Source organism: Lynx rufus, unplaced genomic scaffold, assembly GCF_022079265.1.
Source record: "Lynx rufus isolate CCGP_SWC_20201006 ecotype Redwood Valley unplaced genomic scaffold, mLynRuf1.p SCAF_3, whole genome shotgun sequence".
Taxonomy (NCBI): Eukaryota; Metazoa; Chordata; class Mammalia; order Carnivora; family Felidae; genus Lynx; species Lynx rufus.
The window spans coordinates 98018213-98034386 of record NW_025814845.1 but is presented as its reverse complement, the minus strand read 5'-3'; the positions used below and the strand labels follow the sequence as shown (position 1 = coordinate 98034386).

Sequence of the window (16174 nt, the reverse complement as noted above, 5' to 3'; positions counted from 1 at the left end):
AACCTGTTTCTTTTAACTCTCCATCAAATGTGAATGTGAAACCATATGAAGCGATTCTGCATTTTATTTATATTTGGTCCCAGTCAACTTCTCAGATGTTTTCATAGCTGGAGAAAACTTGGAAATACTAAGTAACTTCAGGCAGAGCATTCATTTCCTTTTCATACCAGATCCAAGAGAACTGATCACGGTAACATCACAGTAGACATTATGTGAGGATGTCACTTGGAGGTGCTCCAAATCTCCCCAGTTTCATTTAACAGCCTATTATTATGGTATATTCATCTTTTCTTCATCCGAGCCAGTGCTTCTCAAAAGGGATGCTAGTGGCATTCAGTGGTGACCTTTTTTTGTTGTTGCGAGAGACTGTTCAACAAATTGCAGGTTATTTAACATCCCTGGACCCCAGAAACTAAATGCCAGGAGCACTCCCATCATTGTGACCCACAGTTCCAAATGCCCCCAAGGATTGGTGCTATTACTTGGTTAGGAGCCACTGTTCTGAATTGTTTACTATTGATTTTTACTGATGTTGGTTAAGGGCCCTAGGTAGGAGCAGTCTAAGCTTCAACCCTAGAACTTTTTCTTTCAAACAGTATGAACTTAGGTGCTTTATTTGCCTTTTCTGTAAAATGGAAGCAGCATTTACTTCATAGAAATTTAAAGGAAATAATGCATATTTCCTTCCCTTTTGGAGAGTGAATTTCAGTAGTTTACCTTGAGAATCATATAATCACAAACTTTGATAGTCATTTCTTTATTCTGGTAAGTGGGAATTAGAACAATAAAACAGCGATTTTTATAGACTTTAAGAGTCCTTGGGGTGCCTGGGTGCCTCAGTTGGTTGAGTGTCCGAGTCCGACGTCAGCTCAGGTCATGATCTCACAGCTTGAGTTTGAGCCCTATATCGGGCTCTGTGCTGACAGCTCAGAGCCTGGAGCCTGCTTTGGATTCTGTGTCCCTCTCTCGCTCTGCTCTTCCCCTGCCCATGCTCTGTCTCTCTCGCTGAAGAATAAATAAAATCTTAAAAAAAGTCCTTATATTTTACATGAATATTAATGATTTGAACAGAGCCGTTTGTGGATTGTTGTGCTACTGGAAAGGTAATTGGACCGGGAGTCCAGACCTCCTGGGGTGGGTTGTCCCCAGCTTTGGGACTGGCTCAGGTTAATAACCCTGGGTTTTAAAGTGGGAGTGGAGGTGGGGTGGGGAGGAATCAAGGCAGAAAAATTCATTAATGAGCTGAAAAAGCTCTTTCAACCCTAAGCATTCTTTATTTTCACAAGGAGACAGATTATCAGATTCTCAGATTGAATAGTTTCCTTCTTTAAGTACTTTCCAGAAATGAGTAGTGGATCCAGGTCAAATTATGCAAACAGTGTAACTAAAACTGTATAAAATCAGGATCAAAGAGCAGGAAAAATATCTAACATTATACTTTATGTGAGTTACTTTTGTGTTTTTCCTACGGATAATTTTAGCAGATTTCCATATAAGTTATCAACCATCGCTTTCCAGACAGGAAATTAGTACACTCTTTGTAATTCTGGTTTTAAAGTGATTAATTCACATGACCTACGAAATAAAAAAAGCACTGGAGAGAAAGAAAAAGGGATGATGTTTTAATAGTAAACTTAAAAGCATGGGAATGCATTGTTTTTTCTGGATCATTCGGGGCCTGCAGTTTTTTACCCTGTTTTGTTTTGAGGCACCCTGCAAATCTCCCCAAATGCTACACTGCTCAAGGACTTGCTGCGTAGCTGTGCTTGAGGCCCAGGCTTCAGCCTTCCAGACTTTCCTCAAGCGAGCCCCTTGGGTAGGAGCTAAAACAGACCAACTTTAGTCCCCAAATCTCTAGCAGAGTGTTAAAGCATTTTTTTTGGTCTAGTATTAAAACCATTCTCCAGTTTAGAATTATGGTTACTATGAAATATTGCTATAATTTTCATTATAGGTAATTAGTTATGTTTTCTCACATGTGTTGTCAGTTTTATTTTATCTTTCAATTTTTTCAAAAAGAATCATCCCCAAATCTCTAACTTATTTTTGCAAAAAAAAATTTTAAGTAGTAATGGAGAAACAAACTATGTTCTTGCAATTATTTTTCTCAACTGTTAAGTTCTTTATTTTTATATGTTATTCAAAAAATTACATCATATGTAAGTGTAGTTATTTGTCTAGGAAGTCTTATGTTTTTTCAGTTATAATTTGAGAAAATACTAACATTAAAGCAACTTAATTTTTTTTCATGTGTTTCTGTAGAGATATTAGTGTTTTAAAACTAGGAGCTTCAGAAGAAGCAATGGCTAACATCTAGTTACTCTGTACAAACCCACTGAATAAATTGTTTTTCCAAAAAAAAAAAAAACACTTTTGAAGATGTACTCCATTATTTAATAATGTTTGATTAACTTAAAAATAATAATTATTGTGTATTAAACACTGTATTAAACATAACATTTGTATGTCCCAGACTCTATGCTGTCACTTTATATGCATTATTTCCTTTAATTTTCTGAACAACCTGAGAAAGGTTATGTCATTATCTTCATTCATTTTATTGAGGGAGTGAATAATATACCTAAGGTTTCACCCTTAGAAAGAAATAGCTGTGGGTTTGAAGCTCAAGTCTGTCCCACTTAGGGCCCTTCCCCACCAGTCTTTACTGAAGTTTAGTGTCAGTGTTAAAGGAAGCAAGGCAAAGGCTCATAGATTTAATATCATGTGGAATCTAACTCAGGAAGAGGTTAAAGTTTCTCCTAGGGCCCCTTAATGTGCATACGCATTACTAAATGATTTGCTTAGAGACTTTGCCCAAGTGGGTTTAGTTTCCATCTATAATTTTAGAGTATTAAAAAGTGGGAACTCTCCAATGACATTTTAAAATAGAGTGGCTGAATATTTAGGTACTAGGCCATCACAATTATATTTTTAGTATTAGAACACAAATACCCTAAATACAATATATTTTCAAATAATTTTCATCCTTTGGTACATTTTTTTAGGCAAGAGTACAAAATGCATTGAACTAGTTGCTCTACAATTAGGTTTCATCTAATTGTATTTTTAACTCATGAGAATTACTGTGTTTATATCACAATTTTACTTTGCCTCGTAAATTTTCCTTTTTTTTCCCCTTAGGTTTCTAGATGCCAAGAAATATTCTATAAAACCCAGACAGAATATTTTAATCATTTTCCCTTTCAAGACATCTGGAATATTAAATGTGCATTTTAAAGCATTTCTGTCTTTTTCAAGATTCATTTTGTAAGATGAGTGAGCACTTCAACTTTGGTGGAAAGTAAATATATTGCTGCATGGAGCCCTTATGGACATAGGCATCTGTGTGTGTGTGTGTGTGTGTGTGTGTGTCTTTTGCTAACCATATTTGAAATCTCTACAAGAGTTTACATCTGTCTGTCCTGTGAGTAGGTTTTGCATTTCCTATTTAATACTTTTAGATAGAAGGTATTTGGAAGAAGCTGTGGCATGTCTAGATGAGTGGAAAATTTCTAGAACATAAGCTATAAATTGTAGTTTTCTTTTCTGTCATAGGTCTATAATAATCTTGTGTGAAAATGAGAAATTGAAAAAGGAGGAAAGTTTTGATTCCTAACAGAGTATATGCCTTAAGTTACCTTTCATTTTTTCAATGAGGATTGCTAATCAACTTGTAATATTTTTATAAAGAAGATGAGGTGTGCCTAATATATAAACTTAAACCTATTTAAATATCTATAAAAAAGGTATTACTAGATTTGAAACATTAAGTTAAATCATTAACTTAGTTGAGTCTATCATTTTAAGAAGTATACTTTTATCTACTTAAAAAAATAGAAGTACACAGGGTTCTGCCATGTGTATAATTTTGAGGAAATAAACTCTGTTACAACTATCATAAAAAAATGACCATTCATCTTCTATGCTTCCCCCCCCCCCGAATTTTTTTTATCTTTTTTTTTTATCATTCACAAATTAATTTGGTCATTCCTCTGTGTATTACTAAAAATGCAAAATGTTCAACACTGGAAATATGCAGCTCAGCCTTTTCCTGCTGCAGCTGCTGGAACCTGGCTTCCTGGCCTTTTGAGTGCATGAACTCATTTAATTTTGTAGGGTGCTCCACCTACTTTGTAACACCATTTTGAAGGGTGTGGTGCTGGCAGTATTGTAAAGAACCCCAGTGAAATCAGAATGCATTAAACAATATTCTTCATGACACTGATTTTTTATATCAAATTGCCATTGCATGAGCAGTTTGGGCTGTAAGAGTCTTCCCTAAAGTAGGATATGGAGACCGTAAACTTCTGATTGAATTCATTATTTAAAAAGGTTTGAAATTTAAAATTCAGGGCACATGTATGACAACTCTTGGCAAGTTTTTGGCAGCTGCCATTTGGCTTTATTTCCTATTATCTAATTAATATCAGTCATTTGGGCTCTTTACGTGCACAGTGGGGGAAAGGGTCCCTCTGTGCGCCTCAGCAGCATCTATGATGTATACAAGTTTGAAACCACAGATGGTGTTCACATTGTGTTTCCTGAGAGGAATAGCTCCCAATGTTGATTTTGGTACCCTCCAGGATCTACTTATTTTAAGACATATTGTAAAAATTAAAAACAAACACAAAACTAAATTTAATCTACCCATTTAAAAATGGTATATAATACAATTCATTTATGAAGTAAGAAATTTTTTGTGTCAAAATAAGGAAGGATATAAGTGACTGGAGGATAACAGATTTTGGTAAGGAGAGAGGGAATGATTTGGATGGGATGTTAAACATCAGGATCTTATCATCAACTATAAACTCTTGGCACCAATTTTCACTGCATTTCCCTGGGCTATGGCTTTACTTCAAGTTTCTGGGCCCTGTTAGCTTTCATTAACAGCCTTGTAAAGTGAAATCAACCAAAAGACTCTAAGAGGGCTGTCCTGCTTTTAAGTGCTCCCAGGTTTGCCAGGCAGTTGGCAAGGACATGCTTATCCATGACAGCAAAGTCTCTAAGTTATTAGTGCTTGTAGCACGGGGTAAAAATACCTGTGGAACTTGTGTCTCTTTCCTTTTTGCTCAGATGGTTAGGATGCAACTTGCATAGAATTATGATGTAACTCTTATTCTTGGGGAGGAGGAGGAACTTCATGGGATTCTATAAAGAATGGCATTCTGCAGTATCTGCTTTGGCCAAGGACTTGAGGACTCAAGCAGTCGTCAGGATGCCAGTAGCCAGCCTGTTTCCAGACCCCATTTAGCCCACTTAGCCTGTGGTGTTGTACACCAGAAACACCTTTCTCTCCTCATCCTTTTTCTGATTCTCTTGGGGGAACTTAATGAAGAAATGAACAGCTACTGCTCCTTAGCCCAAACCCTGTGTCTCCATTGGAATGAGTATGAAGGGTTCAGGAGATAGCAAAATCTTAAATATATGGAAGAGATTTTGGAATGCTCCTACAAGCATTTTCTAATTTAACTTATGTATCAGCCTTGTGTGGTGAGTGAAGGAGTCATGAGGTCGTTCTCCTGTTTAAAAGAAGAGGAAGCTGAGGGGCAAAAAGACATTAAGTGAGTTGACTGACCTAATGATAACCTGTTGACCTGTTGATAAAGTCAGACTTTGTAGGGGGTCTTAGTGGCTTGTTAATACAGCTGCCCATGTTTACACCTGAAAAACTTGAACTCCAGAGAAGTTTTGACTGGTTTGGCATCATATCTGTGTAGTCTTATAGCTGGAACTAGCATTACCTTCTGATTGCCTGTTTGCTATTCTTGACTTCATACCTTGCCGAAGACAGCACCTTGCACCTCACATAAAGTAATCAGAACAGGTGGTGTTTCCCCTGGTTTATAGAAGATAAAATTGAAACTCAGAGGAAGAAAATTGTTTGTCACTGGTCATAAAACTCATTAGTAACAAGTGCTTAGGTTAGAACTCAAGTCTCCTAAAAACATAGCCCCTTTATGCTTCATAGTCCCAAGAATTTTTAGCAACTAGTCAGTCTCTGTTTTATGAGTCAATTATAATTTGTTTTTTCTCTATGAAAAATACATGGTGTGGTTTTGAGAGTAAACTGAAAGAACTTAGTTTAAAGAGGAATTTTATACTACTAATTATTTATCTCTAAGCTTTCAAAAGGTTCAGTTATTATACGCAGGATCACAGTGCGGTCGTCCTCTGTGTTCTTTTGATGATAAAATTAGTGTTAGTAATTTGATAGTCTGGAGCTCATCAGTATGCTGTATAGAACCCACCTTTTCTTTGTTGTCTATCTGCCAACAATTTCAGTTGGGGAAAAAGAATATAGAGGACTGGCATGACCACATAAACTACAGGATACTCAATTAAATTTGAATTTCAGATACTACTTATACTAAAAAATTATTCATTGTTTATCTGAAACTCAATTTTAACTGGGTGTTCTGTATTTTTATTTGCTAAATCTAGCAACCGTAAGAATGACTCTTCCCTTGAACACATTCATTATACGGTTTTTCAGTGCACTGTTTTAGATTTATAAAACATGACCTGGTTTCAGAGAAACAGACATGGGATTCAGGCAGATATTTTTCAGGACACTATCCTTAAGAATCTTTATTCTCTGAGTCATTTGAGACAGTTTTTGCCTCAGTGGCTTAATATGCCATCCTTTTATGATCTGAGTATAAAAAATTAAGTTAAAGAATGTGTTATCGTAAGTGATTTTTTTTAAGTTTATTTGTTTTGAGAGAGAGAGTGTGCATGTGTGCACAAGCCAGGGAAGGACAGAGAAAGAGGGAGAGAGAGAATTCTAAACAGGTTCCACACTGCCAGCACAGAGCCCGATTAGGGACGCAAACTCACGAACCATGAGATCATGACCTGAGTCAAAATCGAGAGTTGGAAACCTAACCAACTGAGCCACCCAGGCACTCCAGTCTTATTCTCTCTGTGCCTGTATGTGTGAATTTGAGTTTGACTTTCAAATGCAGCTAGAAGTTAGGGAGTGTTTCCTTCATGATACGCATTGATGTTCTGGGAACTTTTTTCTTCTTACTGGCCATAAGACTTGGAAAAGGAGACCTGGATTTGACTCTAGATTTTGCCACCAAATAGAATGTCTTTGGTTCAGCCATTTAATTTAGCTTCATAATTTAGAAAGTAGGATTGTTAATGCCTGTCTCACCAGGTTTAAATAAACTGTTGCCCTTTTCTTTTCATTATGTTTCATATAAATACTTTCAAAATCTTACAAAATCAAAGAAGAGACATGAACACAGAGATCCTACCGTAGGCCACAGAAGTGATTTGCCCAGTCAGAAGTACCATCTAGGTTTCTTGAATTCCATCTGGTACTTTTTACCCTTACATCTGACATATTTACAGGCATCTTTTCCATCTTTATTCATTTTATGCATTTGCATTTAACTTTATAGAACAGCAAAATCCAGTATGTACAGAAATAAACTCCTGAACACCATATAAACTTCAATTTTGCAGGAGTGGTCACTGAATGATATGTCTAGGGTTGTTCATTACTATAGCTCTGGTGCCCGGCCTAGCTGAAATAGTGCCTGACACACTCAGATCTTTACCTTATGAGAATAATTCATTCTATAAAAAAAAGGACATGTAAACATGGATCCAATTAAAATGGGGAAATAAATCAGTGAAAAGGTTTTGATTGGAACTTTATCTTGAATATGGAACCACAGATTATAAAAGTAAATTAATCTTAGATTTAATAAAATGTAGATTATAATGAAAATTCCATGCTAAATTTTAGAATGGACAATTTTTGACAAAACTATTTTACAGCCAGTTAACTTCACTTTTTCATGTTTGACTTTTACAACAGGAATATAGACTTTTTTTCAAAAAAACACTTTTTGAAACCGTGAAGGTTTCATCATTTTTTCCAAGGATGTTTCTTTTTTTTTAATGTTTATTTTTTGGGCGGGGAGAGAGAAGGAGAGTGAGAGAGAGAGAGGTGGGGAAAAGGGCAGAGAGAGAGAGAGAGGGAGAAACAGAATCAGAATCAGAAGCAAGCTCCAGGCTCTGAGCTGTCAGCACAGAGCCTGACATGGGGCTTGAACTAACAGACTGCGAGATGATGACCTGAGCCAAAGTTGGACGCTTAACTGACTGAGCCACTCAGGCACCCTCCAAGGACCTTTCTTAATCTTGAATATAATTATTTAAATAAATTTCTCTTTTCAAGTATCTGTTATATCATTCCCCTTGTTGATTCTTTGTTAGTTGGTCTTTAATTGGGCATAGCCCTTAACTGTCAGTGGCTTTGTATAATATTGTAATGGTTCTCCAACATTACTTTGATCTACTTGTAGAAATTCTGTATCTTATGTAAGAATTTTATTTTTTTTTTAATTTTTTTTTTTCAACGTTTATTTATTTTTGGGACAGAGAGAGACAGAGCATGAACGGGGGAGGGGCAGAGAGAGAGGGAGACACAGAATCGGAAACAGGCTCCAGGCTCCGAGCCATCAGCCCAGAGCCCGACGCGGGGCTCGAACTCGCGGACCGCGAGATCGTGACCTGGCTGAAGTCGGACGCTTAACCGACTGCGCCACCCAGGCGCCCCTGTAAGAATTTTAATTTGGGGGGCACTTGATGGCTCTGTCGGTTAAGCATCCGACTCCGGCTCAGGTCATCATCTCACGGTTTGGTTTGTGAGTACGCGCCCTGCGTTGGGCTGTGTGCTGACAGCTCAGAGCCTGGAGTCTGCTTCGGATTCTATGTCTCCCTCTCTCTCTGCCCCCGCCCCTCGTGCTCTGTCTCTCTCTCTCAAAAATAAACATTTAAAAAAATTTTAAAGAATTATCATTTTGATTTGCAGGTGATTTGTATTTGTGTAAACTGAAATATTAAAAAATCATTGGGAGAGGATAGATGGTTTTAAGAGGAAAGGCCCACTTCATATAGCCACATTGGTCATGCACTGCAGAACTTTAAGGGATGTCTGAAGAGAGAGAGGTGTGAGGAATGATTTAATTTTCTTTGTGGTTGGTTCTTAAGTGAGTGTTTTGATGTTATGATATGATATGATATGTTTTCCTACCTAAGCATATAACTACAGGGACTCAGATAATCAATAATGTGGTCATGAGAAACCCCTTCCCCATCACTCGTGGTTAATAAAAATTGTTGATTGAATGAGTGAATATACTGGATCTGCTTTTCCTGTATAATTTAATGTTGCATTCATCTCTCCAAGAAAATAACTAGAAATAAAACACGTGTGACAAATGTAGTATTAAAAAGCATATGAATAAAGAATTTTTAAGCGCTGACTCTATATGAGACATATCATAAGCCCTGCAGGGTATATGAGGATAACTTAACCATGATCAGTTATGAGGCTTATATCCAAGAGATAATAAATATTGATAGTTAAACCACAATGTTGATTTTCTGTAACGAATATACAAGCATTCAGATATTCAAAAGACTGTTGTCTCTCTTGATGTAGTCAATTTAGGAGCCTTATTTATTGATTCATTCACTGCACTCAAGAATTATTTATTGTAGACACACTATGAGACGGGCATTTTCCAAGTATAGGGGATTTATTGAGGACAGAGTATGTAACAGGCATTTTCCGAGTACAGGAACAAGTTGGACAAGTAGTTCTCATGAAATTTACATCTGGTCGGAGGAGACAGACAACAAAACAACAGATTAATAAACAAGAAAAATATCCGATAATAAGAATCCAGGTGCTGTGAGGTGAGAACATCATGTATCAGATGCCACTTTAGGTGGCAGATCAGTGAAGACCTGTCTGAGTGATCAGCCAGATGTAGGTGCCGGGAGAGCATTCCAGACTGGGGGCAGTTAGAGCTTGGTTGCTTGAGGAGCCCCAGAGAGGCCAGGTAGGGGATTAAAAGAGCTTGGCTTTTATTCTCTATTCACTGAGAAGCCAAGTAGGATAATTAAGATGTTAAGATATACTTTGTTCAAAGATTGCTCAGGCTGCTATGGGGAGAATGGATTTGAAAGGGGGCAAGTATAATATAGAAAGACCAGTTAGGTGCAGGTAATCATAGTCCATAGTGAGAGGTGGTGGAACTTGGACCAGGGTGTAATGCAGGAGATAGAAATGAACAAATTGGGATACAAGATTTGGGAGTCACATTGACAGGACGTGGCCTGGATGTGAGATTTGAAGGAAACAGAAATTTCGAGAAATTCCTAGATGTTGGTTTGAGTAACTAGGGAGGTGATGGTGTTCTTTATTAATATGAGGAAAACTGGCAGGGAGTGAGATTGGAGCAACACAACAGGTAGGGCATTAGGAATTCTGTTTTCACCCATTGTAAGTTGTCTGTTTAGATATCCACCTCGAGTTGTCAAGTCAGTATTTTGAATTAAAAAAAAAAGTTGATCACCATTTTCCAATGAGAAGGTAAGAAATAAATTGTACTAAGTTTTAAGTTGGTAGCTGAAATAATTCAAATGCCTATTTTTATATTGATTTAACAATTTAAGTTACCTGTGCATATTTTTAAATCACATAAAATATGTTAATTTAGACATAGTGCTTTTTTTATCTACATTTTACAAAACATTTATCTACATTTTACAAAAATTTTATTCAAAAGCTTCCTGTACATTTTTGACAGCTTCACATGCATTTTTGACATCAGTTTCTTTGGCACAACTACTGCAATTCTGGGGGGTTATGTAAGTGTTTCTTCCTAAAGGGATCTTTGAAAGGCTTTTATAATAGTATCCAACACTTGAAATTCTGAGGTCATCCTAGTAATATCTGTGTTATTATTTCTCTTACCCATTGCATTCTAGACTGGCATATTTTACAATAATGTATATTTACCAAATAATACATTGTTGTTCAAAATAAAGTAATTAAGGCAATATCTGATAAATGGAAAACAACACAGATTCAGAAATAAGGCAACCTTTTCTTTTTCCCTCCGTATCCTTCTTTTTTCACTTAATAAATTGTGGAGATTATTCACAGCAGTACATATGACCATTTTTCAATGTCTGCCTAGTAATCCATTATATAAATGTACCATTATGTGTTTAAACAGCCTTCCAGTGGTGATATAGGTAGCTTATTATCTTTGCTGTAACAAACATTGCCATAGTGAATATGCTGGTACTTCTTTTGTGTAAAATCTCTGGAACAAAGGATAAATGCATTTTAAAATTTGTTAGATATTGCCTATTTACCTTCCAAGGAGGTGGTGGTAACAATCTTTCGACTGCCAAGAAGAATGAAGAGTATATACCGACACTCTCCAAAATCGTGCATTGTCAAACTTTTTTTTTGTCCTGGCCTTTTAGTGAAAATAATACGTCATTGTAGAGTAGGGATTGCATTGTTTTTATTATGGAAAATTCTTTTAAATATCCTCAGAGGTAGTAAGTTTTTGTCTTTTGACAGGGAATTTGAGTTTGGGAAAAGAAAGTCTTATGCATAAGAGATATTAAGTTAGTTGTTACTTTAAGGTTTTGTTTGGTTTGGTTTTATTTTGTTGGTTTTTCTTCTATTTGTTAGTTTTGAGAAGAGGGCTTAGTGAAAAGCAAGATCTAACTTTTAGAGAAAATTAATATTCTTATTTATCTTATAAATTTTCTTAGAAGCTAAGTCAAAAGAAAAGCTCCAAAAATGTCTAAAGTAATGGCACTATCAATTGGTATAAGATTACGTTTTGCCATGGGGAATCATTTGAATTGAACAATCATTTGGATGTATAGTGTGATCTGAAGTTTGTTTAAAAACAAATCGCCCACTGTGAAGCCTTTAGCTCAAAGGTTCTTTCTTTCTTTCTTTCTTTCTTTTTCTTTCTTTCTTTCTTTCACAGAAAGGTACATTAAAAACAAATAATTTAAATTTTCATGGGCAGAATTTTTAAAATTAGGTATTGCATACTTTTTAATTTTCTTCCTTTATACCAGAAGTAGATAATCTAGAAGAAGAGATCATTTTTACCATTGATGAACAAACATTATTTGGATAATATTTACAGAAGTCTATAATTTTTCTACAAAGCAGGTCAAATTATTTATATTTTTCCCTTCTAAATCTAATCTGTATATAGCAATATGGATAAAATTATCTAAAATTAGACATATTAGCTAGCCAAATTTAGTTAAATATTTGTTTTAAATTTTAAAATGTTTCACTTCAGAACAAGTTATGTTTTAAACAGCGAACTGATTTTTGTACTTATGTTTTCCTCAGACTTTGTCAAATTTAGTGTCTTTTACTCTAACACAAACTGCTTTTGAGAGAAGCAGACTTGAAGCTTGATGAGTTATAAATCAGATATCTGAAAATCTATGTATATAGGCATCAGACTTTATTAAAATGTTCATTGTGCCAATTGTTCTCTACAGTTTTTCAAAATGAAACTGTCTTAAATAAACCACCTTATTTTTATTTTCTGTGAAAAATTGAATTACTATCTGATCAGTTTGCTGTGAGAGAATTTTTAGCAGTTTTCAGGGATAGCACCTTTCTGTCTTAAATATTTAATATGTCTGCATTCTGTTCTGCAGAGAAATGGTCAATGCCTGGTTTGCTGAGAGAGTCCACACCATCCCTGTGTGCAAAGAAGGTATCAGAAGCCACACAGAATCTTGCTCTTGCCCCTCGCAGCAGAGTCCCCGTGCAGATAGCAGTGCACCTGGAACACCAACCAGGAAAATCTCTGCCTCTGAATTTGACCGGCCTCTTAGACCCATTGTTGTCAAGGATTCTGAGGGAACCGTGAGCTTCCTCTCTGACTCAGAAAAGAAGGAACAGATGCCTCTAACCCCCCCAAGGTTTGATAATGATGAAGGGGACCAGTGCTCAAGACTCTTGGAATTAGTGAAAGATATCTCTAGTCATTTGGATGTCACAGCCTTATGTCACAAAATTTTCTTGCATATTCATGGACTTATCTCTGCCGATCGCTATTCCCTGTTCCTTGTCTGTGAGGACAGCTCCAACGACAAGTTTCTTATCAGCCGCCTGTTTGATGTTGCAGAAGGTTCAACACTGGAAGAAGCTTCAAATAACTGTATCCGCTTAGAATGGAACAAAGGCATTGTGGGACACGTGGCAGCATTTGGTGAGCCCTTAAACATCAAAGATGCTTACGAGGTAAGTGGGGAATCATTGAGATGGGGTAGCAGGATGAGGAGAGGAACATGGATGGAACATTGGACAACTGCTGGGAATGGTAGGGATATTTCAAGCTGAGATGTAACAGGATTACTGAATGTAGTAATTTGCACACTTACTTAAAATTGGTACGTATGGTAAGAACTTTCCCATCTTTTTAAATGCCAGGGTTTCTTTACTTGTGGTTGAGTCAAGGATATGGGCCCTAGAGAAAGCTTGTCTTGTTTTCTTCTTGGTGATAATTTAACATAGCTCATCTCATAGTTGTATTCTCTTTTTGACTATAATTATCCTTATCTATTTTATCTCCCAAAGATTTTACTGACAATCTAAAATGCTAGGTCCAAAACCTGTCAAAAAACGAAACCAGTAGTCTTTTTTCATTCATTTGTTCATTCATTTATCTATTTATTCAAATTAATTATATTCATTCATTTGAAGTCCCGTTGACACCAAAATCTGATTTTCTTTCTTTCCATATTTTCTTTCATTTATTTTATTAAACAAATAAATTTATGTCTTCAAAAAAATAGAAATTGTTGCTCTAAAATAGTTCAGCAGAAAGATTTGGTATTTCTTCTACTTTGCTTCAATTATATACAGGTCTTTAATTATGGTCTTAAAGACTACACTATATGATTCTTCAAATTTTTCATTTAAAATTATCTTTTTTATTAATAGAAATATGTTTTTTTAAAGATTTATTTATTTTTGAGAGAGAGAGCACAAGCAGGGAAGGGGCAGAGAGAGAAGGCGACAGACGATCTGAAGCAGGCTCCGCGCTGACAGCAGTGAGCCCGATGTGGGGCTTGAACTTACCAACCATGAGATTGTGACCTAAGCCAAAATTGGACTCTCAATCAACTGAGCCACCCAGGTGCCCCAGAATTATGGTTTTTAAATAAAGCATCTTAGGGACACCCGGGTGGCTCAGTCAGTTAAGTGTCTGACTCTTGATCTTGGCTTAGGTCATAATCTCACAGTTTGTGAGATCCAGCCCCATGTGGGGCTCTGTGCTGACAGTGCAGAGCCTGCTTAGGATTCTCTCTCCTTCTCTGCCCCTCCTCCAATTATGTGTGCGCGCTCTCTCTCTCTCTCTCTCTTTCTCTCAAAATAAAGAAACTTAAATAAAAAATATAAATAAATAAAACATCTTAATTGAATGGCACTTTGTTTATCAGGTATTTTCAAGCACCGTAATAGAACAATTGTTCTAGCTACCTACCATGTGGTACACTAAATATTACGTGGCAATCCCAGTTTGCAATTCCTCTCTGTAATTTGAAGGGTCATTGCTTTTTTTATTCATCCCTGTATTCATGATAGCTAATGCAATGCCTGGCACATAGTCAAGTCTTTTTTTTTTTTTTAACATTTATTTATTTTTGACAGACAGAGACAGAGTATGAGTAGGGGAGGGGCAGAGAGAAAGGGAGACCCAGAATCAGAAGTAAGCTGCAATCTCTGAGCTGTCAGCAGAGAGCTGGGTGGGGGGCTTGAATCCACCACCCGCGAGATCATGACCTGAGCTGAAGTCAGACGCTTAACTGACTGAGCCACTCAGGTGCCCCAGTAAAGTCTTTTTTTTTTCCAAAAATTTTTAATGTTTATTTATTTTAGAGACAGAGAGACAGAGCACAAGTGGGGGAGGGGCAGAGAGAGAGCCAGAGACAGAATCTGAAGCAGGCTGCAGGCTCTGAGCTGTCAGCACAGAGCCCGATGCGGGGCTCAAACCCACAAACCGTGAGATCATGAGCTGAGCCAAAGTCGGACACTTAACCGACTGAGCCACCCAGGCATCCTCCCAGTCAAGTCTTAATAAATATTTACTAAATTAAAATTATATAGTAGATAGGATAGGTAAGTAGAATAGAAAGGAGGTCATAATAGATGCCCAGGAAAATGTGGTAAGTTCAGGTAAGCAGGAGATATCATTAGTTGGGGAGATGAAGAAATGTTTCTTTGAGGAAGCACCGCTTGATATGGACCCTAGAAAACAGATAAGATTTGAATAGATTGGTTTGTATACATGGTGAAATCCAGATGTAAAGAGAAGTTGAAAGAAGCAACAGGGCAGGTGCACCACACGTCATCGTAGAGACATGTGTAGGTAATAGTGTAGACATTGAGGAGCTATGGGAGCAGAGCCTGGAGATTACTGGGGTCTTGAATGCCAGGCTGAGGGGTGTGTATGTGGACTAGAACCACGAGGGATAATTAAAGGTGGTTTGAAAGGGGGATTGCTATGATTCATACTGTGCTTTAGCAGGATGAATTTTACAGTGGTCATAAAATGAACTAGAAAAATTCTAGAAACTGGGAGGACAGATTATTGAATAGTGTGAGGCAGTGAGTACCTGAACCAGGACACTAGCCTTATGAGCAAAGAAAGGAGTGGATTTCCGATAAAGAAGTGGAATCTGTTGGAGTTGGTCGCTAATAGGAGTTGAAAGTGAGGGGAAAGGAAGAGGTAGGATGACTGAGGGTTTGAAGATAGGTGAGTAAATATGGTAGCCAGTGAGGAATATTGAGGGCAGGGATTTAGGGAAAGATGTGAAATCCTGAGGTATTTTCCAGAATCCATTCTATACAAGGAGTTTATTCAATTTTGATTCTTCTTGGAGCTCTCTCTGCAACTTCTATGAGCTCTGGAGCAACGTCACACCGTCGCAGACTACAAGCGGGGTATTAAGGACACAGCTGAAGGATTGCTGCCAAATTTGCAGAATTCCCTTCCTGTCTTAGGTGACAGCTGGGTTTCCACTTTTCAATGGCACTATAGTCCCAAGTACAGTAGGACCATAAATATGCTTCAGCTTCGCTGAGAAAGCCTTCATTTGTCTGCGTGGTTCTGAGTTTCTGCAGCCCTGAGAATTTCTTCACTTATATGCATTTTGTTTAATACGCTTACCATTTTTGACAGTGTCAGTTTTATTTTGCAGTTAGTAATGATTTAATTCTTGTACTGCTGTCTCAAAGGGGTCCATGTCCTTGATTTGCAGTGCTTCCAGGGTGAAGCGTCTTAGCCTGTGGATTCTT

The 16174-nt window shown here is 37.0% G+C and overlaps 1 protein-coding gene across 5 annotated transcripts in view; it reads left to right on the top strand.

Annotated features, from left to right (window-relative positions):
* Window positions 1-16174, top strand: part of PDE5A (phosphodiesterase 5A) — a 138562-nt gene that overhangs the window by 7827 nt on the left and 114561 nt on the right. For all 5 annotated transcript variants that reach the window (XM_047091487.1, XM_047091483.1, XM_047091486.1 and 2 more), the window contains exon 2: window positions 12526-13114. In XM_047091487.1, the coding sequence (XP_046947443.1) occupies window positions 12526-13114 (589 nt within the window). The remainder of the gene's footprint in view (window positions 1-12525; window positions 13115-16174) is intronic.